At 45.7% G+C, this 23536-nt stretch overlaps 1 protein-coding gene across 2 annotated transcripts in view; it reads right to left on the reverse strand.

Moving 5' to 3' along the window:
• Positions 1 to 442: 442 nt before the first annotated feature.
• The window catches only part of PEX14 (peroxisomal biogenesis factor 14), a 99065-nt gene continuing 75971 nt past the window's right edge, over positions 443 to 23536 (reverse strand). For both annotated transcript variants that reach the window (XM_030537836.1, XM_030537838.1), the window contains 6 exons: positions 22453 to 22575; positions 14512 to 14597; positions 11689 to 11791; positions 10384 to 10481; positions 4670 to 4761; positions 443 to 2345 (listed from right to left, as the gene is read on the reverse strand). In XM_030537836.1, coding sequence (XP_030393696.1) covers positions 1877 to 2345; positions 4670 to 4761; positions 10384 to 10481; positions 11689 to 11791; positions 14512 to 14597; positions 22453 to 22575 — 971 coding nt within the window. In that variant the 3' untranslated portion in view covers positions 443 to 1876. The remainder of the gene's footprint in view (positions 2346 to 4669; positions 4762 to 10383; positions 10482 to 11688; positions 11792 to 14511; positions 14598 to 22452; positions 22576 to 23536) is intronic.

A 23536-nucleotide genomic window follows, 5' to 3' on the forward strand; every position in this document is an offset into this window, starting at 1 on the left:
GCGGGGCTAGATAGCCAAGAGACACCACACATCATTCCTTGCAGCACCTCCTACTGGATGAAAGGGGGACTGGAGTAGCTGTGTGTTACCTCAGAGGTGATGCATATCCCCTGAAGTGCCTCCTGCTAAGAAGTTTAGACTAGAGTAGTTTCAAGTTATGGCACAGCCAGAGCTACTTATATTGTTCCCTGCAGTCGCTCCTGCTGGGAGAGAAGGGCACTGGAGTAGCTGTCAGTAGCCCCAATCAAAGCTCACCTCCATCATACCTTGTGCTACCCCTTGCTGGGAGAGCTGTGCACTGCAGCAGCTGAACACAAAACCAACCTTAAATGTCTTTGCCAATTATCTTTCAAAAATATTTTTATAGGGGCTCCATTTCTGGAGCCTGCCCTCCCTTTCACTTCCCTCCCCACTCCTCAGAAAACAAGAGCAGCAGCAATCCTGGCAGCCTGGTGTTAAATAGTGGTAACTCATATTTATTACAATTATATACAATCGTATTTTATATTTGGAATCTATACATGATCACACGGACGAGCACGTTTGCTTGATGAGGACGACAGTGAGACTCAGATGTTACAGGAATTGCTCTACAAGGAGGCTCTTATGCAGTGAATGAGAATCAGACACCACCATTTTACCAGCTGATAACACAATGCTGCAAACAAGAGGTTTCAAAATGTGTTGGTTGTTTTTTTTTAGCCCCTGTAGGGCAAAGAAGGCTGAGGTGGGGTAGGCGGGGAGGAGGAGGGGTGCTTCTCTGCTCTGGAAGTGCACTCCACACTGCGAGCAGCACCTTGCTGAGGTGGGTATGTGTACTTTGCTCTGACACAAGTCTCAGCTGATTGTTCCTGGCAGGCTTTCTCCTCATTTAGGGAGGAAGATGGGCTAAGAACTATTGCAGAGTTTCAGAACTAATCAACTGCGCCAGCAGCCAAGACACCTGATCCACTCAGGCTGGGCTGTACATAGAACGGAAGACATCACATGAGCTCCCCTTCTCTGCACAGGAGAGCAGCAATGAATTGAAGTGGGCAATCCAGGTGAGACTCATACTAACAGACGGCCTTTCACCTGAGGGTAATTAGTAATGAGGCTGCCTGCTCTCATGTGCATTACTATGATCATGAGGCATGGGTCTGGCCTCTAGCAAGAGGCCGCAGGGGTGTGGAGGAGAGAGCGGGGCCAGGGGTAGGAGTACTGTTCTTTGGACCCCACAAGAACTTCAGGGTTTCTCAAAGGCTGGATCGTTTCAGGAACTAGGCCTGGCCCAAGGTTTGGGGAAGGGGATGGCTGGACTGGGAGGCAGATCTGACAGGCATCTCAGAGACAGAAACAGCCTGGGGGTGGCCAGTTTGGGGATGGCACACCATCTGATTTCAGGACTAAAACCTGATGGGACATTTCAGGGGTTGGGCAGAAGTGGTTTCAGACTGAGATGCAGTTAAAGGATTGGGGATGAGAAGGGGCTGGGACAGGCCATCAGATGGAAGATCTCTAGGAAGCAGCAAAGAGTAAACGGGCCAGCTGGTCCAGAAAGGACGCTGGACACAAGGGAACTGCTTTCTCTAGCTGTGGTGCATGGTCAGGTGAGTCCTCTTCTAGCCCAAGCAGCAACCTCCAGCTCAGATTCCTGCGGTGGTGCTGGGGCGGAGAGGGAAGAGAAGCCACTGCAGCGCTGCATGGCCCTGGCGTGACACAGGACCTGCCTTGCTCACTGGAGGATCATGACGCTACTCGAAGTGAATCATGGGCGAATCACTGGGGGGTGCAGGGCAGGGCCGAGGGGAGACTTCTCTCCACCAAATGAGAGAGGCACCAGGGGGTGGGGGAAGGCTGGACAGATGCAGGGTGGGATGGAAAGAAGCCCATCACCCTAGTCAATCTCATTCTCATTGCTGGCCCCTTCCGGTCTCCGTAGCTTCTCCACCTGCTCATTAATCTGCCCGTCCCCTCCTCGTCGGTCCTCGGTCTGTACGTCCAGGCACTCCTCTTCGTCCACATGGCTGACATCATCATCCTCATCGTCCTCTTCCTCCTCCTCCTCATTCCCTTTGTCCTCCCTCTTCTCCTCCTCACCCTGCACTTCCATTCGCACCTGGCCCTTGACGTCCATCACCACCTCGCCCTCCTCCTCCGTACCCAGCAGGTGGCAGCTGACTGTTGCCCCCTCTGGGCTGTGGTTCTCCTTCACAGGTGACGAGGAGGTGGACTCATTGCTGACGGGTGAGATGTCACTGCTGCTGTTGTGGTTGGTAGCAACAGGGTTGGAGGGTGAGGAAGGCTTCACCGGGATTTGCCATGATGGAATCTTCGGAGCCGAAGGGGAGGGAGGGAACTGCCTCCTTTGGGGGCGGAAAAGGAGAAAAAGGAGCTTTTATTACAAGCACTGCAAAGGGGAATCATCAGAGAGAAGGGAACAGCCTCCCGGACGCACGACATGGTCAGGGAGTCACAGAAGGTGGGACTGGGATCTCAAGTCTCCTCTGTAATAAATGAATAGTAACGAGGCTCCTTCCCGTCTCATGCCAGGACGTCAAAGCACTTTACAAGCATCCAGGAATTGAGCCCGTGCATGAGAAGGAAATACCATCCCTGTTCAGAGCTGGGCAAACTGAAGCAGTGAGAGACTGAGAGTTGGCCAACTTCATAGAGGGAGCTCGGACTAGAGCTTCAGGGTCCTGACTCTTAAGTCCCCCACCCAAGCAGTAGCCACTAGAGTGTGCTGTCTCTGGACAGACAGGGAGGTTTCATTGTCCCTCCACAACCATTGCAGCTTGGGGAAGATCATTCCCATCTCTGTGAGGAGTCGAGAGCTTCAACCCCAGCCCGTGTCTGAGCCGCAGTGAAACGGCAGCCTGGTTCCCCACCTTTTCCCCCATGCACATGTGCGCTCACACACGCACTAGCTCACTGAAGTCCAAGCTGCCCTTCCTAGGCCCACTGTGCATTGTACCCATCTGTGCTAACGCCTCAGCAATTGTAAAGCTCCACTGACTTCTATGGAGTTATACCAATTTAAATCAGCTGAGGACCTGACCCAACTATCCCTTGTAGAAGCCCAAATAACCACATGGGAGAAGAGGGAAGGCAGTGGTGTGGTGTGGGGCATGCTCCACCCAGTGCCTTCAGAAACACATCCATCACCCAGAAAGGGACTCACCAGGACCCGATCCTGTATTCCACATGCAGCCCCAGCTCCCACTGACGACAGCGGGAATTCAGCATGCATGGGGATATGGGTCAGGCCCTTAAAAAGGAAGTGAGTGAGGGGAAGGGTTCACACGCTCTGTGTATTAAGCTGGCTTGTGCCAAGGATTGCTCCAGAGGAGACCCAGGGAGGCCAGCTGCCTTTCTGCAGCGAGCGTTCAAATGAGGCCAAAGCAACAGATTTAATTTTCTTCGGCAGACCTAAAAACAACTGCACTCACCTCCCTCCCTCTGCCAGTGGCCATGGAGGAGCTCTGCCGTTCTAGCCTCCTTCTCGTCCGAGTGCAAACAAGCTAATGCCTGCATTATTCACCAGGATCATAAATGCTATCAAGAAATTCAATTTGGAGACTTTCTTGGCTCCACTGTTGCTGCCGCCTGCTCACTGCAGGGAGATATGCCTTTTTTTTTTTAATTTTTCTTTTCCAAAAGCACTTAACCCCCTGGCTGCATAAAAATAATGAATCTCCCTTAATGACAGCTGTCCCCTCGCCCACCCCAGGGAGCACTATCCCCTTGCTGCCCATCAGCATCAAGGAGCAGGGACCATCCAGGCCAAATACATGAACCTGGGCAGAACCCTCCTCACTGGAAAGGCAAAGGGATAAGCAGTCCTGTGAGCTGTGCTGTTCATCTAGCCTGAGACAGAAAGCCATGCCAAAGGGCGGCCAGGCTTGTGAGCTCTGCCCAAACATCTCTGAATGACACACTTCTCCCCCAACCCCCGCCCTCAGGGAGGGGCTTCAATAGCCAATGCCCTTGCTCCTAAACCAAGGCCAGTGTGACCCAAATGGATGGAGACAAGACCTGTGACTTCTGCTATAGAGTGACATCACATGACTACAATTCCCTAGAGCTTTCTATTGTGATTCCCACTGGAGTGCAGCAAGTTCCCTAAGGTGCGGCTTAAAAGAAAATCAACCCCAACTCAATTTCCAGGCCTCTGCACCCATTTAGTGCACTTGCTTACATCCAGCAGCTGTTTGGTCTCATCTTAAATGAGTCTTTGACCCTACCTGTGTCACAGAGCAGTGATGATGGCATACTTTGTTACATTTGGGCAAACAGACAAGGCCGAGGTGGAACAACTAAGAGCCAATGAGTACAAGAGATGCTTCAGGGGAAGAGGGTGATCTTCTGGTTAACTCAGAGATGTGAGCCCCATTCCTGTCTCTGCCACTCACTCACTATGTGTCAGACAATCTCTATCCCAAATGGAAACAATAAAAGTTACCTATCTCCCAGGGGCACCGTGAGGTTTAATGCATGTTTGTAAAGTGTTCTGAGACCCTTGGATAGAAGGCAATAGTGAAGTGCAAAGTAATATTATTAAAGAGCATTGACAGAGGGGCAGGGTTAGTTCTAGTTCCTCCCGATAATGCCCTCCTCCTTCCTGAGGGAATCCCAAAGAGCGTCGCCCCTCCCCGCAGCACTATCCCGCTGAGGCACCCCTCCATACCGGTTTAGGAGGAGCCCTTTTAATGAGTAGATCTCAGATTTCAATTCATTGATATTCTGTGACTCCAGGATCCAGTTGGTGGAAGTGGTGGCCTAGGACACAAATGGAAGAGGCAATGGTGAGAGAGTGGTTTTGGTGATAACTCGGAGTGGTTCTCCCTCCTACCCTCCCTCTCCACCCCAGAGTCTTCAGTAATGGGCCACTGTGCCTGGGCTCTGGCATTTAAAACCTCTCGATACTGGGTAGAGGGATTTCCACAATGTGAGCTATGTACCTGAGTGGCTCCCAAAACAGGCCAACTGTCCTATTGGCAACCTCCTAGGAAAACTTCTTTGCTCTGATGCTAGGAGGAGTCAAAGATTTCTCTTCCATTCTTGGGAAGGTTAACCCACTTCCAACACACTTTGCGCAGACTAGAATCAATGCACCAAGCCTGGCCTTTGCTAAAGCACCCCAAAGGGCGTTTTCTTCTCTCTTTTTTTTTAAAAAAGCTAGTATTTCCTAGGGTGCTGAACAGAGATCCCAACTGCAAGATGTCTGTAAGAAAACCGAGGGCAGCCAGCCAGCCACAGAACCAATGCAGAACATCTGAGAAGCAATGCAAGCTTCCTCACATGGGCTTGCCAACATGCTCAGCCCTGACCTGGACAGACCACTTCTAGAGAAGAGGGCATGAGATTTTGAGTAAAAATTTCAAAAGCACATGAGTGATTTAGGATCCTATGTCCCACTGAAAGTTGGTGGGATTTACGTGATTTGAAATTGTAACCTCGTGTCTATAATGTAGATAGAGTCAGTTCCTTCTCTCTTTCCTGACATTGCCCTCAGTCAAGGGAGCAGATTATAATTGGAGTACCTGCATGCTAGAAACTTGACTGAGAGCACGAACTCAATCTCTTCTAGATCACCAAAAAAAAACCCACCACCAGACTGTACTGCATGGAGTTTCTAGGGGGACTGAGCAATAGATGTGTAAAAGGCTGAAGGACTCTCCTCTAGATCAGAATAATTAGAGCTGTGCCTGAGCTACCAGACTCTATCTCCAGGAAGCAGCTGTACTAGACATTCTCCTCTGGATATTTCAAGGCAAAGAGCCCAATTTGGTGGGGAAAGATGATGAGCAACTCACGGAACTCTGATACAGCTGCTTTTGGCACCACATCAATATTGCAGAGTAACGTCTGTCAGATAGTGGATGGAAACTGGGGCAAGGCCCTGCTTTGGGAAGATTTGCTGCAAATAATAACTTGGCAGTTTTTGTTTTATATATTCATGGGACTAGAAGCAATATCACTGATTCCCATGACCAGACTGATTTTGCTTTCACATATAAACGCGACTAAGAGAAGAGCGCTCAGAAAAAGAAATAATCTCCTGCATTGACAGTGCCCCTTATCCAATCCCCACAGCGAATACAAGAATGGCTATACTGGGTCAGACCAACGGTCCATCTAGCCCAGTATCCTGTTTTCCAACAGGGGCCAATGTCAGATGCTTCTGAGCAATAAACAGAATGGGGCAATTATCAAGCGATCCATCCTCTGTTGTCCACTCCCATTTTATGGCAGTCAGGGACATGCAGAGCATGTGATTGTGTCCCTGACCATCTTAACTAACAGCCATGATTTATATCCTCCATTAATTTATATAATTCTTTTTTAAACCCAGTTTATACTTTTGGCCTTCACAACATCCTCTGGCAAAGAGTTCTACAGGTTGACTGTGCGATGTGTGAAGAAATACTTCCTTACGTTTGTTTTAAACCTGCTGCCTATTAATTTCATTGGATGAACCCTGATTCTTGGGTTATGTGAAGAGGTAAATAACACTTCCTTATTCACTTTCTCCACAGCATTCAAGATTTTATAGATTTCTGTTATACACCCCCCATCGAGTCATTTCTTTTCTATACTGATCAGTGCCAGTCTTTTTAATCTCTCCTTATATAGAAGCTGTTCTATACCCTTAATCATTTTTGTTGCACATTTTCCAGTTCTAATATATCTTTTTTGAGATGGGGTGAACACAACTGCATGCAGCATTCAAGGTGTGGGCATATCAAGGCTTTATTTTGGGAGGGATAGCTCAGTGGTTTGAGCATTGGCCTGCTAATCCCAGTGTTGTGAGTTCAATCCTTGAAGGGGCTATTTAGGGATCTGGAGCAAAACTCTGTCTGGGGATTGATCCTGCTTTGAGCAGGGGGTTAGACTAGATGACCTCCTGAGGTCCCTTCCAACCCTGAGATTCTATATAGTGGCATTATGATATTTTGTCTTATTATCTGTTTCCTAATGGTTCCTAATGTTCTGTTAGCTTTATTTGGCACACTGAGTGGATGTTATCAGAGAACTATCCACAATGATGCCAAGATCTTAGTCTTGAGTGGTAACAGCTAATTTAAACCCCATCATTTTGTATGTATAGTTGGGACTGTTTTCCAATGTGCATTATACAACGTTGAATTTCATCTGCCATTTTGTTGCCCAGTCATCCAGTTTTTTGAGATCCCTTTGTAACTTTTTGCAATCAGCTTTGGACTTAACTATCTTGAGTAATTTAGTATCTTCTGCAAATTTTTCCACACCGCTGTTTACTGCTTTTCCCAAATCACTTATGAATATGTTGAATAGCACTTGTCCCAGTACAGATCCTTGGGGGACCTGGCTATTATCTCTCTCCATTGTGAAAACTGTTTATTCCTACTCTTTGTTTCCTAACTTTTAACCCAGTTACTGATCCATGAGAGGACACTCCCTCTTATCCAATGACTGCTTACTTTGCTTACGAGCCTTTGGTGAGAGGCCTTGTCAAAGGCACCACGAAAGTCCAAGTACACTCTATCCACTGGATCACCTTATCCATATGTTTGTTGGCACCTTTTAATAGATTGGTGAGGCATGATTTCCCTTTACAAATGCCATGTTGACTCTTCCTCAATATACTGCGTTCATTGTGCATCTGATAATTCTGTTCTTTACTATAGTTTCAACCAATTTGCCTGATACTGAAGTTAGGCTTACTGGCCGGTAATTCCCAGGATTGTCTCTGGAGCGTTTTTTAAAAATCAGTGTTATATTAGCTATTTGACAGTCATCTGGTACAGAAGCTGATTTAAGCAATGGGTTACATGTCACAGTTAGTAGTTCTCCAATTTCATACTTGAGTTCCTTCAAAACTTGTGGGTGATACCATTTGGTCCTGGAGACTTATTACTGTTCAATTTATCAATTTGTTCCAAAACCTCCTCTACTGACAGCTTGATCTGGGACAGTTCCTCAGATTATCACCTAAAAAGAATGGCACAGATGTGGGACTCTCCCTCACATCCTTGGCAGTGAAGACTGATGCAAAGATGTCATTTAGCTTCTCCACAATGGCCTTGTCTTTCTTGAGTGCTCCTTTAGCACCTCAATCATCCAGTTGCCCCACTGATCTTATGGCAGGCTTTTGAAATACTTTAAAAATTTATTTTTGTATCTTTTTGCTAATTGCTCTTCAAATTCTTTTTTGGGCTGAATAACTACTTTTGCACTTGACTTGCCAGAGTTTAGTGACTCTTGCTAGAAGGAGGTTCATATGGAGTAACTGAATTCCCCCACAGTCAATGCTCCTACTCATTCCTTACATAGACTTCAGCTGAGGCTGGACAGACACGAGCACCTTCACAGCCAGCATTCCCTACAATGATTCCAGCTGGGAGAGACTCAGTCTGTAGTAGCGGTGATATACACAGATGCGTTCCCTTGGGATTCACACACTCAGCCCTCCGACAGCAAGAATCCAGGAGCCACTGTTCTGGCTCTCCAAGACTTTGAAAGCTACATCAGCACATTAACAAGGGAGTGATTTCCACTCACCGGCCTGCACAGGACTCAAATTTCCAAAACACATATGGTGCCAGATGCCTCGGATTTAGAAATAAAATCTGACATCTGGGGCTTTTTAGCTAGTCTCTTTAAAAAACAGTTGTAGAAAATTTAAGGCTTGAGTTTTTATGTAGGTTTTTTAATTACTTAAACCCCCTCTTTTTAATTTTTTACAGCATGCCAGTAGCAGTTGGAAACGCAGATATAAAAACTTACATTACAGCTGAGAAAACACAGCTTTTACTCTTTGGTTTGTGGGGCTGCCCAACTCTTTCTTTGTTCATATGAGCTTGAGATACCATAACAGTGTGTGCTACCATCTCAGCGCAGAAGAGGGAAGGGAGGGAGAACTTTTTAAAGACTCTCTAAAACACCAACACTCCTATGCCCTTTTCCTTTCTGAAAGCCCAACATGCGATCTTAATCTTAACACTTACAACCTGAAAACAGTTTTCCAGTTTCCGGACTAGCTCCAGGCTATTGATGGGCCACAGTTCCCAAGGAAAACTGGAGTGGATAGATGTGACCATAAATTGACTTTCATGGCTGGGTTTACAGTTGATTCCTACTGAGAGGTATACTCACTGCACAGCCAGAGGTGGCCTACTGGTTACACACTATCAAAGGGTTTACAAGAGACTGGGGCCCGGGCAAGAAGGACTGTTACTGCTGTAGATGGAGGACTGTTCTACAAACACCTAACTGTTTCAGGGATCTCGCTATACAGAGGGCTAAAGCTCCCATTCTGCAAAGGTTGTTGACAGTCAAAAGAGGGACTGACCGATCCCACGCTTCAATAACAGGAGAAAGACTTTCACCTCTAGGTCACTGGTTCAAATCCAGCCCAATTCAGGAATGACTGACATCTGGTGACTGCCAGGAGGCCAAGGACAATGAAAAGCGCTGTTGCTGACACAATGCGAACTGATTTGGGTGGGTCTCAGCCCAATTCCCAAACTCACAAGTATTCACAGGGCAAAACCACCAGCCATTATTGGCAGTAACTGGTCTCCTTGCTGGCAGTCTCAGCACAAGCACCAAGGACTGCATGAGCCAGGGAGACTGCACTCGATTCTCAGCCTGAGAGATGACCCCTCTTGTTCGGAGCTCACACTGCTCCTGTGCTTGGATTGTTCTGTCCTTGCCCTCCCCACTGAGAGTCCCAACAAGGCTGCCAATTAGTGCCAAATGTGGTAGTGGCGCCACCTATTGTACTGAGAACATCAAAACCATTCACGCAGGCCACCTAACAGCCATTGGACAGTGGTAACCTTTAGTCACTACCTGGCCTGGAGTGGAACCAGCAACTTAAATGCAGAAGAGTCCAAAGCGTATTTCCATTCCCCTGAGTCATATAATCCAACCAATCTGTGTTTGACTATGTTGGACTGATTTGCACTGCGATACCCTGGTGATGGGCATAGAATATATACATTGGTTAACAGACATGTAGACAGACAAGATGAAAATACACACAAAACATCTACCTCTGCCCTTTTCCTCCTGCAGTCCATGGGTTGGCAGGAGGGCCAATCCTGCTCCCTATTGCTCCAGCTGGGTATATAATGAGCTCTCCTACAAGGGACACTAGTTGCACAGCTGAGATCAGTTAAGGAGAGTGTGAACATGAAAGATGCAAATAACATCATGGAACAAAGCCCTCTCAGAAGCCATATATGTGTAGCCTGTGGCACCCAGTCATTGCTCTATACTAACATCCTTGAGAGACAAGGCTGCATAGAGAAACTGGCCAGATAGGATGAAGTTATGGGCTAGAGAAGAAATGTACACTAAAAAGGGCATGAGAATTTCTGAAGGGTGACCTAGCAAAGAGATGGAGGTGAGTACCTTGGCGGCAGCCAGCTCTTGGGTGAGCTCCTGGATTTTCTGCTGTTGCTGCATCAGCAGTTCCTGGACAGAGGCTAAAGTCTTCTGCAACTGAGTCACTGTGGGACGAAAAAGCAGGAGAGTTTCTGTTAAACTGAGACACACACACACACACACGTCCTTCCTGCTGTCTAGCTACAAGATGCCTCTATTCCTGCTATATCTAATTTATCTACAGACGCCCGCTCGCTCTAATCCATATAAATTATCTGCACTCTGGGTAATCTACCTGCACTGCATCTAACCTCCAGTATTTCTAGTTTATCTTTCCATTGTATAGATGTCTATAGCCCACAGTATATCCGTCCAAAACCTCTCCCTTCTAATTATATCAGTTTATGATTTGTACATCTCTCTGAATTTATATGTTTGTATTATTTATCCACCTCAGGCCTCACACACGTACATGATATTTGGGGTTTATCTCTAGTCTGGAAACAGATAGGTGCCTGGATCAATCCCAGGATGTAGTGAGAAAAGAAGGCAAGCCTCTTTTATCACTTCCTCCACCAGCAGGTCCAGTTAATATCCTCCCACCATCAGACCACCTGCTCTTTCACCCCACGATGGCGGTAACAAACCTGCCATGCTCTCTCTTCTCCCAGCAGTGGACACACATTTAGCACCCTCTCCTCTCCCATTGGAAAACTTCTACTGGAACAGGAACTTGTGTCTGGATGGAGGGGAACTGCCTACAGCTTTGGTGGTTTTATCTGGAGTTTCCATCCAGTAAACAAGTTGATAAAAAAAAAAACAACTTCATTGGCGTGACAGGCAACAGCTAATCTGGGCCATCATTAGGGCACTGGGTAATGAACAGGCGCCCTATGGAGTCAATAACAGAGAAGGTGGCTGGTGTCAGCGGAGGCACAGTAATTACAGACTCTCTTGACCCTGCTTTGGATTCTTAGAGGCAAGGGGGGAGAAACCACCAAAAAAAAAGTCCCTGAAAACCTCAGAGAAGCAGAAATTAAAAATGAACTTTACAGCCCTCCGAAAGGCTGTCATTTTATTCCCCTTATTAATATTCTGAGGTTGGGAGCCTTTCCGTAAAAACATAATTAATTGAGGCCGCGCCGACAGTAAACAAGCAATTTCAAATTAAACCGAAATGACGGCAGCTTCATTTGCAAATGTGAACAGATTCTCAGAGCAGATAAATGAAGTCACCACATAAAGTGGAGATGGAGGGGGGGTGCCTGGGTAGATGGAGGATGCAGGGAGAAGGGTTTTGAGGGGCGAATTGATGGAGTCATTAATCTTTACCTGTCTGTGTCACGCTGCCACTCATCTCGGAAATGTTTGCCTCAATCCTCTGAAGTTGTTTTCTGTCTTCTTTGCCTCCCATGATGAGAGGAAGCAGGTATTTCTGCACAGAGCACAGAGATGTTGTTAAGAGATGGAATATGCAAGGGGTTCCTTCTAACCCACCCCAAGCACCTCAGAGCTTGCCAGACATCTCTACCCCAATCCCACAAACTACCATGATCACAGATGGTGAGGACAGGGGTCCCTTGGAAGAAGGGATTCACATAAGTCACAAGAAAACAGGATGGTAGGAGTTTTGTGATCTTTTTTCCTGAGGCACTGAGGGAAGGTCCTTGGCTGTATTTAGGAAAATTCTCAGCCTACAGCTGCTTCCCTACCTACATCCAGAAGGATTTCAATGCCACTGCACTCACCTCTCATGTGACTCCAGCTGTACCCACAGGGCAGGAGATGCAGTGCAGTGAGAAGAGCGGAGCACAGATATGCGGGGTCCAGGGGGCATAAGAGTAGAGGGAAGGGGAAATGACAGAGAGTATAGAGACAGGGAGGCAGGATAGTGGCGGTAAAGAGCAGAGATCTGGGGAAATGGGAATGAGAGAGCAGAGGAGATGGAGCAAAGGTAGAGGGGATCTGAGTTAACAAGAATGGAGGCAGAAAGCCATGGAGGCAGAGGCAAGGGAGGTGCTGATACAGAGGTGTCAGGACGCTAGAGGAGTGGTGGCAGCTCTCTGACAGCATACACAGTAGCAACGAAATCAAACTCAGCCTCCCCTTGTAAGGGACGGACTTGATCTAACATGTCTGTAGCCATCCCTAATTACTGCAGCCACTCCTGGGGCACAGAACACTTGAACTGAGTGTGGAGTGTAACAAGAGCACATTCAGACATAGCATGATTGGGGCAAGAGGGATAAAGGAGAGAGGAGGCTAACCAGGATGCAGAGACAGCCTCAATTACAAAGGATCAGTTTGTCTATCCCGGCTTTTGGTGTATATGCTTCCAGAGAGACATATTCAAAGGTCCGAGAAAGGCCTGAGGGGTGTGGGATAGCAACATCCTCCTCTTGAACTCAGTGCTGCTGGTTATATAGAGATGTAGCTGTCTCCACAGATAGCTCTCACACGCACACGCAGTCACTCCACTTTCTTCCATCCACTATTCTGAGACACAAGCTGCTTCTGATGACTCCTATAGAAATCATAAAGTGCAACAAACAGAAGGTTCTGTTCTGAACCTCCTGGAACACTCATACCTGTGGCTTGGTAGGGTGTCTTTATTTTTCAGATAAGGACCACTAGCACAAGCACAAAAATTGAATCATCGGACAAAGGAATTTATGCACCAGTTGCACTTGGGGAGCTGACCCAAGGCATCTTTGGCTCTCATAAGGGAACAGGGGCCTCTGCTGGATAACCAAGGTGTCTTGTATGTCTGGACTGGGGTCGGCAAACTTCGGCACACGGTCTGCCAGCGGATTACCCTGATGGTCCACGTGCCGAAGGTTGCAGACCTCTGGTCTGGATAGAGAGGTGGAGAGGGGATCTGCACACAAAGAGAAAGGCAGTCTATTGTCACCATCACTGAGACTGTGTCAGAAATTTTAAATAAAAAAATTGACATTTGTGGTAGTTGTCATTTTACACTAGCAATAAGGCCCTCCAGGCCAGCCTTTATGAATCCAATAAGGACCAAATAGCTCCTTCCTCAGTGCCACTCTGGGCATTTATCAACCCCCCCACACACCAGCCTTTACAGTACTGAATGGACCAGGAAGGCCAGCATCATTGCTCAACATGAAGAGTCAGGAGCAAAGGGACAATCTAAACAGCCATCAAACAAGCTACCTCTTGCAATCCTGGACATACTCCCCATACTGACCTTCCCCAGGCCAAGGTAATTAATAAAAGGAAAAAATAAAAAGGGGGTTCAAAAAAAAAATGTGTAGCTTTAAACATGGGCCTTGCCAAGCACATCAATTTGCCCCATTTTTTTTTTTAAATCTTTAATAAGCCAATTGCTAATTTCCATCTCATTCCAACCTCCCAAATCACATACAGGCTTTACAAGTGAAACATAATGCACCAGAGTGAGTGGCTGCTGCACTCCACTATTGCTGGAGTCACTTAGCCTTTGCCCCACGCCTTGCTATATAACCAATGCATTGGGTTCTCTCTCAACAGCCTCTATCATGTTACGCCATATAGAATTGGGGAACAGGTCTTTAGTGACAGAGAATGAGAATATGTCCAGCCAGACAAATGCAGGGTGGGTGTGTACGTCTACACAATTGCTATACATATCCACTAGGAAGCTGATAGAGCTGGAGTTAAAAACGTTTCCTTCAACTTCCTGACCAGCCAAAGGAGATGCGTCTCTAGTTCATGGAGGCAATGTGATCTAGTGGTAAGAGCAATGGACTGGACTCGGGACACCTGGGTTCTATTCCTGGTTCTGCCACTGGCCTGCTGGGTGACCTTGGGCAAGTCACTTCATCTCCCTATGCCAGTTTCCTCATTTGTAAAAAATGGTGATAATGATACTGACCTCATTTGTAAAGCACTTTGAGATCTGCTGATGCAAAGCAGTAGATAAGCACTAGGTATGATTATTATTTGTCTAAGAGACCTGCTCACCACTTGCTGCATTTCCACGTCAGACTGTCCATACAGCTCCACACATACACCCAAAGGAGAACTGATAAAAGCAGTGGCTCCAGGGATTTCATCACAAACAAGAGCCAGCATGGGACATGAGCAGCAATATCATGGTTGTTTCAGAGCACCAAGGCACCTTAGGAGAGTAGGGAGAGCACCGCTTACCTTGTAGAGCTGGTGGAAGCCAAAGGCAATCCCTGCCATAATGATCGCCAAAGCACCATAGTCTCGCCATCTGGAGCCTGGGGGACCTAATAGCCAAAAGCAAGAGAGAGGCATGGTCAGAACTTGCACGCGGGGAGGCCTCTGGGGATTTGCATGCATCACCAAACACCTAATTCAGGCAAAGGTGAGCAGGGTGGTGTCAACTCCTGTTTCCTAAAGCTTAACAGGGACTTCAGGGTAACTCCAGAGAGAGTGAGGAGGGGATCAAAATCACACCAGCAATTAAGAGTCACATCAGCTACCTGCTCTTTTCTCGGAGAGTATCAGAGGGATAGCCGTGTTAGTCTGGATCTGTAAAAGCAGCAAAGAATCCTGTGGCACCTTATAGACTAACAGACGTTTTGGAGCATGAGCTTTTGTGGGTGAATACTCACTTTGTCAGATGCAACCACTTGCATCTGACCAAGTGGGTATTCACCCACGAAAGCTCATGCTCCAAAACATCTGTTAGTCTATAAGGTGCCACAGGATTCTTTGCTGCTTTCTTGGAGAGGACTCCCAAATCTCTGCTGCATTGACCCTGAAAAGTGTTTGCACTTAGTATTAGCTTAGTCTAGCCCACAAGAGCAAGCTGTGAGTACTTTCACAGATCACTGTTTCTGAAACTGGGGAAGGAGAAGAAATTTCAGAAAGTGGAAGAGGGCTAGAGAAAGGAGCAATGTTCTCTAGAAGTGGGGGGAAACTCCTGAATGCGGGGAAGGGGCTAAGTGGGTTTACAAGAAGGACTAGCTAAAAGTGTTGTGTGTCAGTCTTTATGGATGGCTTCCTTAGAATACAGGCACTAATGAGGATTCCATGGCTTTCTTGGCTGAATTAAGAGCAGGGGCCAAGGCATGCCAGAGGTAGCAGAGCCGGAATATGCACTAAGACAACTAGAGAAGATGGGAAGAGGAATGTGAGATACTTAACACATAGTTTTGCACAGGAGCATAAAGCATCAAAGCAAAGTAAAGATTCAGTCTGCTCCTCTCCTGCAAGTAGAATCAGGAGACACCTGTGGTTCTCCATCAGCTTCACCCTTTCACTTTCCCCTTGCAGCTCCCATAACACTCTTGCTAAGAATCTTGTACTGCCCCTGGTTTTCACAAATAATAAAGAGGATGCAGTGATCTTTCCTAAAGTTTGGTCGCAGGATGTGGCCAGACACCAAAGAGGCGAAGGCTGGCAGACAGCCTCTAACCAGACAGATCCAAATTTTTACGTAACCTACTAGCGTTTAGGAAACGTAGTATCCCCTCCAAACTGGGAGAGAAAGGATTAATTGGTGGAGATAACTGGAAACCTGCCTCTCTTCTATCTTGCTTGCTCAGTGCTAGGGCCCCACCAAACTCATGGTCCATTTTGGTCAATTTCACGGCACAGGATTTTAAAAATCATGAATTTAATGATTTCAGCTATTTAAATCTGAAATTTCACAATGTTGTAGTTGTAGGGGTCCTGACCCAAAAAGGAGTTGGGGGGGAGGTCACAAGGTTATTGTAGGGGGGGTTGCAGTACTGCTACCCTTACTTCTGCACTGCTGGTGGCGCTGTCTTCAGAGCTGGGCAGCTAGAGAGTGATGTCCGCTGGCCGGGAGCCCAGCACTGAAGGCAGAGCAGCCACCAGCAGCTGCACAGAAGTAAGGATGGCATGATATGGTATTGCCACCCTTACTTCTGCGCTGCTGACTGCAGAACTTGGCCCTCAGTCAGCAGTCACCACTCTCCAGCTGCCCAGATCTGAAGGCAGCAGCTTGGAAGTAAAGGGTGGCATGGTATGGTATTGCTACCCTTATTTCTGCACTGCTGCAGGTAAGGTGTTGCCTTCAGAGCTGGGCGTCAGCCAACAGCTCCCACTCTCTGGCCACCCAGCTCTGAAGACAGCGCAGAAGTAAAGGTGGCAACACTGCAATCCCCCCAAAAGAACCTTGGACTCCCCTGCCACTCCCTTTGGGGTCAGGACCCCCAATTCGGGAAATGCTGGTCTCCCCCATGAAATCTGTATAGTATAGGGTAAAAGCACACAAAGGACCAAATTTCATTGGGGGAGGGGGAGAGAAGACCAGATTTCACAGTCCATGATGCGTTTTTCTTGGTCGTGAATTTGGTAGGGCCCTACTCATTGTCCATGGAGATTTCCTGCTGCTTACCCCTTCTTGCCGGTGTCTTATTGCAGGAATTCTTCTGAACCCCAGCCCCCCAGGCTCTACAGATAGAAAATGTGCCCATTAAGGAGATATCATGGGAACCTGCTACCTTAGGACATGGTTCCCAGCATATCCACCAAGTGGAAATCTGAATGAATCAGAACAAAGCCTGTGCCACCTGAACTGGTAGAATGGATGAAAAACAGTAGTTTGGAGAGCTAAATGAGTGGGGAACCAACAATTTCTGTAAGCGCAGCACCTGCAGCTTTAGCATTTGAGAATCTCTTATTTATCCATTTTAATGTCTCTAGAACTCTGCTCAAGATACGATACCCAGTTCTTAATAACACAACTTTTCTAATCGCATTTCTCATCCCAAATCTCATCTCATCACAACTAGGGCTGGAATCAGACAAAAGGAAATCTAGTGTCACTCTTGGGGATCAGTGGCTCTGTTTGGATTTGAACCTTAGATCTCCTTAGATTTCCAGTTCCTTGCACTGAACCCCAAACTAAAAACATCCTTCCATGACAAAGTAACTCAATCGATGGTGAGTTCCCAATCATACAGGGTTAATTAATCCCAGAGGTGCAATGGGTCCCAAATGTGCCCTGTGCATGGACTGTCAGGCCTCCCCTAGTTGTCCCCACCTACCTCCCTGCTGCTCTGACCTCCGGTGGAATTAAGAGACACCTGTAGGTCCCTGTCAGCTTTGCCCTTTCACCTCTCTCATCTCTCCCTGTGTTCCTGTAACGCTCGTGCTAAGAACATTTTATTGCCCCCTGGTTTTCATTATTAATGAAAAGGGACCGGAATGATCTTTCCTAAAGTTCAGAGAGTCTATAAAGACAAGAAGCTGAAATGCCATTTTACTCATTTTGGAGATGTGTGAAACAATTCTGTCTTGTGGCAAAAAAAAAAAAAAAGAGAGAGAAAGAAACTAAACTGGAGAGGGACACAGGGAGGACTCTGCATCCACCATGTGATATTACAAAGAGGGGAAGGCCACACGGAATCAGAATTGTGCTTAAGATCCCCTCTCAGGCTCTCTCTCTACCAATTGTTATCTAAGCACAGGACTGAGACTTGGAACTCCTGAGTTCTTCTACATTGACTTCCTTCTACAATCTTGGGCACTTGCCAAATGCCTTGACTTAACCTCTGTGCCTCAGTTTCCTCATCTGTAACATGGGAATAGTAAGACTTATGCTGTGAGGGTCAATGAGTTAATGTGAAGGAGGTGAAAAGCACTAAGTCCTTCAAACCCTAATATTCAGTCAGAAACTGAGCAGTGCTTCCCTCATTCATAACTGGAGATACTAGGCTTCCATCTGTCCCTCACCACGCAAGGTTTCCATAGGCCAATATTGCACTACACTGAAATACACAGTTGTGGTGCTCTAGCTTCTATTCTGAACTAGTCATGGGGAAAGGAGAAAAATAACACTTGCTACTTCCATTAAGTGTTCTTTCAGAGGGTCTCAAATGTTAATGAATCTTCACAAGCCCCTGTTAGGCATGGAAGGGATGTTACTCCCTTTTACAAATGCGGAAACTGAGGCACAGAATGTTTAAGTGATCTTTTAAGGTAGCACACTTGCTACAGACAGCTTCATCTACTGGACGGTGATAGCTTGATAGGTATTTGCCCAAGGTCACACAGGAAGTCTGTATAAAATCTGCATGAATGGAGTCATGGTGAGGGACGCAGACAATCCCTGGGTGACAAGCAAACAGCTTTGCGCCTCTATCTCAGAAATTCCCCTGAGTTTGCTTGTAATTAAGGGGGCTAGAAAGGTAAAAAAATATATAAACCCAATTAATCATTTAAATATTTGAAGTCAGATTTTTGTCCTCACTCCCGGATTAGTATATTTCATAACACCAGGAGCAGACAGCCCATTTTTTGTTGTTGTTGTTGTTTTTTTACTGGGGGTTCATTTCAGAGCATGTTTAAACTAGTCAGATTGAGTGATGCTTCCAGCAACTAATCGCATGTCAAATAAAAGATATTTTATGTAATAAATTACTGCTACAAGTAATTCAAATGTCATTTATCAGTTTTATTATCAGTCAGGCAAAGTCTTGTTTCTCTATATTAATCAAAATCAAGCTTTTTTTTTTTTAAAGCAGTTTTGACACCTCTTGGCAAAAGTACAGGAAAGGAGAGAAAGAATTACCCCCCTGGAGAAGGGGTGAAAGGGTACAAGAGGCACCAAGCTCAAGGACAATCACAGGAAACTTGAGGAATTTAATTCCCTCTGCCTCCCAAAAGTTACTGTTGCTGCTCTAAAGACAAACCAGGGATAGCTTCTACCTCTGGCAAGATCTATGCTATTTTTAAAGACTTACAAGGCTTTTTTTTTTTTTTAAAGTACTTATATGGCTAATAGCTATTGCCAATGAAAGATCAGAATTTACTCTACTGCCTCCACTCCCAGCACAATCTGTGCAGCAAGAGGTATTTAAATCGTATAATTTGTTTCCTGCATCATCTCCTTCAGAACAGACGGTGTTACCAAGAGTGCAGGAGCCCAAGCACAGTGGAATCTGGTGAGGCTCAGAGGATTTAAGTTCAGCTCTCTGACTGGCCTGTTTTGTCCCTTGGGTATTTTTGAGCACTACCTACAGAAGTGCTCAGACACTATGGTGGTGATGGTCATGTAAGAATATAGAGTAGATAGAGAGCAGAAATGGGTTCTGTCCTATACAGTGCAGCACCTGATGAATCTACCAAAGATTAAGTGGCTTGGTAAACTATCATGGAAACAACTGACCTGGGGCAGATGTGGGCCTTTGAAGAAATATCCATCAAGCTCTCAACGTCCTACAGATAAAGCTGCCTGTAGCAAATAAGCTACCTTAAAAGATCATCGGTCAAGTCTGCAGGGACACTCTGTCCTGCAGCAGAGTGTAACCCGCCAGCCATAAGGCAATTCATAGATTATTACTTGTGCATTTCCAACAGCGTGCAAAGCGCTGTATGGGCAGATATGGAGACAGGCCTATATCTAACTGGACAACATCCACAAGGGAGGGGCAAGAGGAATGGCAAAAGCAATGCAACCAAAGGGTGAGGTTAGCCATGCATCTTTTTCATTGCACTATTATTCTTTTTATAACCACACTTAGAGGCTCAGTGTACATACAAGGGTCTTCAAAGAAGCAACGGGGGAAGGACAGAGGGGTAGGATACTGCCTAAGCTGGCCTCCTTTGTGCTATTCCATGTGCTTTGGGATTGCTAGAGAACATAGTGTTGGGTTCACAAGTAGAAGACCCCGCACTGTTCCAACCCCAAACATTCAAAAAGCAGAAGTCAGGTCTCAAAGAAAAAGATCACAAGACTGGCTTAAAATTATGAGATTTTGAGTTCTTCTCATTTGCCTTCTCATTTTTGAGCCTTTAGGGGCCATGTTTTCAAGCTTATCTGTGCAATCAGGAAAGCTAGAAACAAACATTTTTTTAAAAAGCAGAGATTCTCCCCAATTCGTGGAACAACAAGAGTTGGGGCTCTAGAGGAACACCATGTCGGTCAAAGCCTGTGATAAAGTTGTGAGAGCTGGCAACACTGGCCTTGTTTTCCAGTTTACCCTATCTGCCCTTCACAGCTTTGGTGGTTTTAATGGGACTCTATGACATAAACCGAGCAAAGACTCCGTCTGCGCTGGGACCTGGAATTGAGCTAGTTAAAACTGCACTTGGAACCAGCTGTCACTAATATGGGACTAAGTACAGTTTCCCTGACAAAGATAGTGAGGGTCAGGTTTGGGGGCTATTTTCTGTGACCATGAGAGCTAGAGATTAGATTGAGACACAAAATTCATATTTCAACCCCCCTTCCCAAATGTCTGGAGGCACTGGAATCTGGATTCTTGTGCAGCCCATTACAGACAGAAAAGCTCTCATTCCAAACCTTCCTCTCGCCACACCAAAGTTCAAGGTATGTCAGAATGAGGGAGGTCATTTTGGACCAACTCTAATGATAGCTACATTGTGCCATAAACTAACCACTCCCACCCAGTGCAAGTCAGCATACGGGGTGTGGAACTGTTGTCGAATTCCGCTACTGTGTTTAAACAATGTTGTACCTTGCATGAGGCTTAGATAAAGTGCCAAGTTCAGTGCAAACAATAGAAACACTGTATGCCTCACTAGGCAATAACACCACCACTTAGCATTTACATGGTGCATTTCATCCTAAGATCTGAAACCACTTTACAAAGAAGGGTAAGTAACATTAACCCTGTTTCAAGAGAGGGTTCTTGAAGCATAGAAGTTAAGTGATTTGCCCAAGGTCACACAGCTAAACCAGTGACAGAGCTAGGCATAGCAGCCAAGTCACCTGACTCCCAGTTATGAGCCCTATCTGCTGGACCACAGAAAGGACACGGGTAGATGGGTGCATTACCTTCAACACCAGAGGGCATCAACATCATCACAATAACACTGTTTTAGGAGCTACTGACTGGTAGGAACAATAACAAGATCAGGCCTTGGTACCTGGCAGGTAAGTGAAGAACTGCTTTTCAAACTGCCAGCCACACATGTGAGATGAACAGTTCCTCTTGATGGATTTTTAATGGTGTGCGCATTTTGGTTTTTATTGCATGGAGTTTAGACACATTTGCATCTTAAAACAAACCTAGCAAAACGTATATGTAAATCTTAAGTCTACAGAGATTCCATTGGGACTTTAAAAATGGTGTGTGTGTGTATTTTAGTACAAACACCCATATATACACATATACCCAGTATACCCCAACATTTTGCAGTCCTTCTTTGAGATTGGGGGTGTGATTGGATAACACTAGGAAAAATGTTTCTGAAGATAAATAAGCACTATATTATATTTATAATTATTTGTAATGCCATAGCACCCAGAATCCTAATCATAGGTGGGGACCTGTTCTAGATTTTGCATACATACTAGGAAGACATAGTCCATGTCCTGAAGAACTTACAATCTAGTTTGCTGAAATTCTTTATTCACCTGTCTTAAGCAACTACTCAAGAGATCAATTATAAAAATCAGTCACTTATAGGAGGTAAGTCTTCCAATGAACGTGGAGCAGAATTATACTCAGTACCTTTCTGGATAGTTTGTGATGGATTCCTAAAAGCAGGAATTTGCCTAGTAAAGATGAACTCTTGTACAGGTTCCGTTGTAAAATAAATAACTTTGCACTTTTATAGCACCTTCTATCCAAGGACCTTATTCTACTATTCAAATATTAATGAATTCAATCTCATAAATCCCCTATGAGGTAGGGAATTACTAGCCCCCAATTTTAGGGTGGGGGGAGAGATGAGGCCTACAAAGGTTAAGGGACTTGTCCAGAGCTATATAGTGAGTCAGTGGCAGAGTTGGGAACAGAAACTAGATCTCCCTACACCATGCTTCCTAAGCATAAGCAACGACAGACTGTAATTTACCACATTAGTCTGTGGACTAATATAGCTTTTACTTCAGCTGCCTTGTGTGACACCATCTTGTCATTGTGTCTGCTGTGTATTTATGTCACTTTCATCAACAATTAAAAAAAGTGTATTTCAAGTAAGATCAGGGGTGTGATTCTGACAACAAGTGGGATATTTGCTAGAAACAATCACAGCAGATTCTACTGTTTTCCTGGGTTTCAGCATTACAAGCTAGTATCACTAAAGGATTACAGAGGTAAGAAAGCAGATAGGGCATAGGATAGGAAAATCATTGCATAAAATGATAGGACCAGGTGCTTTCAAGAGGCTACTTACTGTACGGCACAAGGTGAGAGGGCTGCGTTGGCACCAGCTGTGTGGAAGGACCAAGGAACTGTGGCTCATCTGTGGTAATGCCCGACTGCTGGAAAGCCAGGTCAATTTCTTCATCTGTCAGTCCTGGGGGAGAAGAGGAAACGAGATCAGTTTAGCATCTTTACTCACTTGATGCACCTGTAATTAAATCTGCAAGCCTGGCAGAACCCTTTCAAGCTGCAGAAGGATTTTGGTAGTGATTCGAGCAGCACTGCCTCCCCGATTTTAGATTCACTAAAATCACTCCCTCTCTTCTCTCTGTTGCAATTTAACCTTAAGCGACAGAATATTAGCCTCAACACTGCTTCCAAATGTGGCTCATTCAATTTCCTTAATTTATCCTTGAGTTTATTGCTGCTTTAGAAGTAGTTTTCTATTGCAATTCTCTACTCTTCCCCTGAAAAAAAGATACCATCAACTGCAAATGTGGCTCATTTTAATCTGTAATGGTGTAAAAAAAAAAAAAACGGGGAAAAAACCAACAATAATGCATGAAAACAGACAGAGAAACAAAAAACTAATTATTGGGTTAGACGACTAATTAGTCTAGATCATTTCCAAAGACGAGAATAATTTGCTTTATTTTATGACAAATGCAGAAATAAAAAGAAAAAATCAGGACTGCCTGTGATTAGTATGAATGGGACACAGAATGCAAGGAGGAAATAAAGCTAACAAAACAGATCAAAACAAGGCCAAGCTCAAACTTTCAGATTAGCACTGTCCCAGCCTACTACTGCCTGATTATACTGCCCTAGGCCAGCATGGTTTTTATTTCGCACATCGCTGTAGCCATGCTGCACACATGGTACATTGTGGTGCAGTCTTTCCTGTCACTGGAAAATGCAAAGGTGCCCATCTGTAAGCAGCCACAACATATGGAGAGAATTTGCCCTATGAGGGGAAAGAGAACAGCAGCTGAAAGATTCATGATGACCAGCATCTGTGAAGGAAGCAAGCACAGCTGGATGGCTTTTTCAACAGGAGAAAATGTGCTCTAGCAAAAGAATGCAGTGCTAGGATGGAGACCGCAATGTAGGGCCTG

The sequence above is a fragment of the Gopherus evgoodei genome, chromosome 18 (assembly GCF_007399415.2).
Source record: "Gopherus evgoodei ecotype Sinaloan lineage chromosome 18, rGopEvg1_v1.p, whole genome shotgun sequence".
NCBI classification, from domain to species: domain Eukaryota; kingdom Metazoa; phylum Chordata; order Testudines; family Testudinidae; genus Gopherus; species Gopherus evgoodei.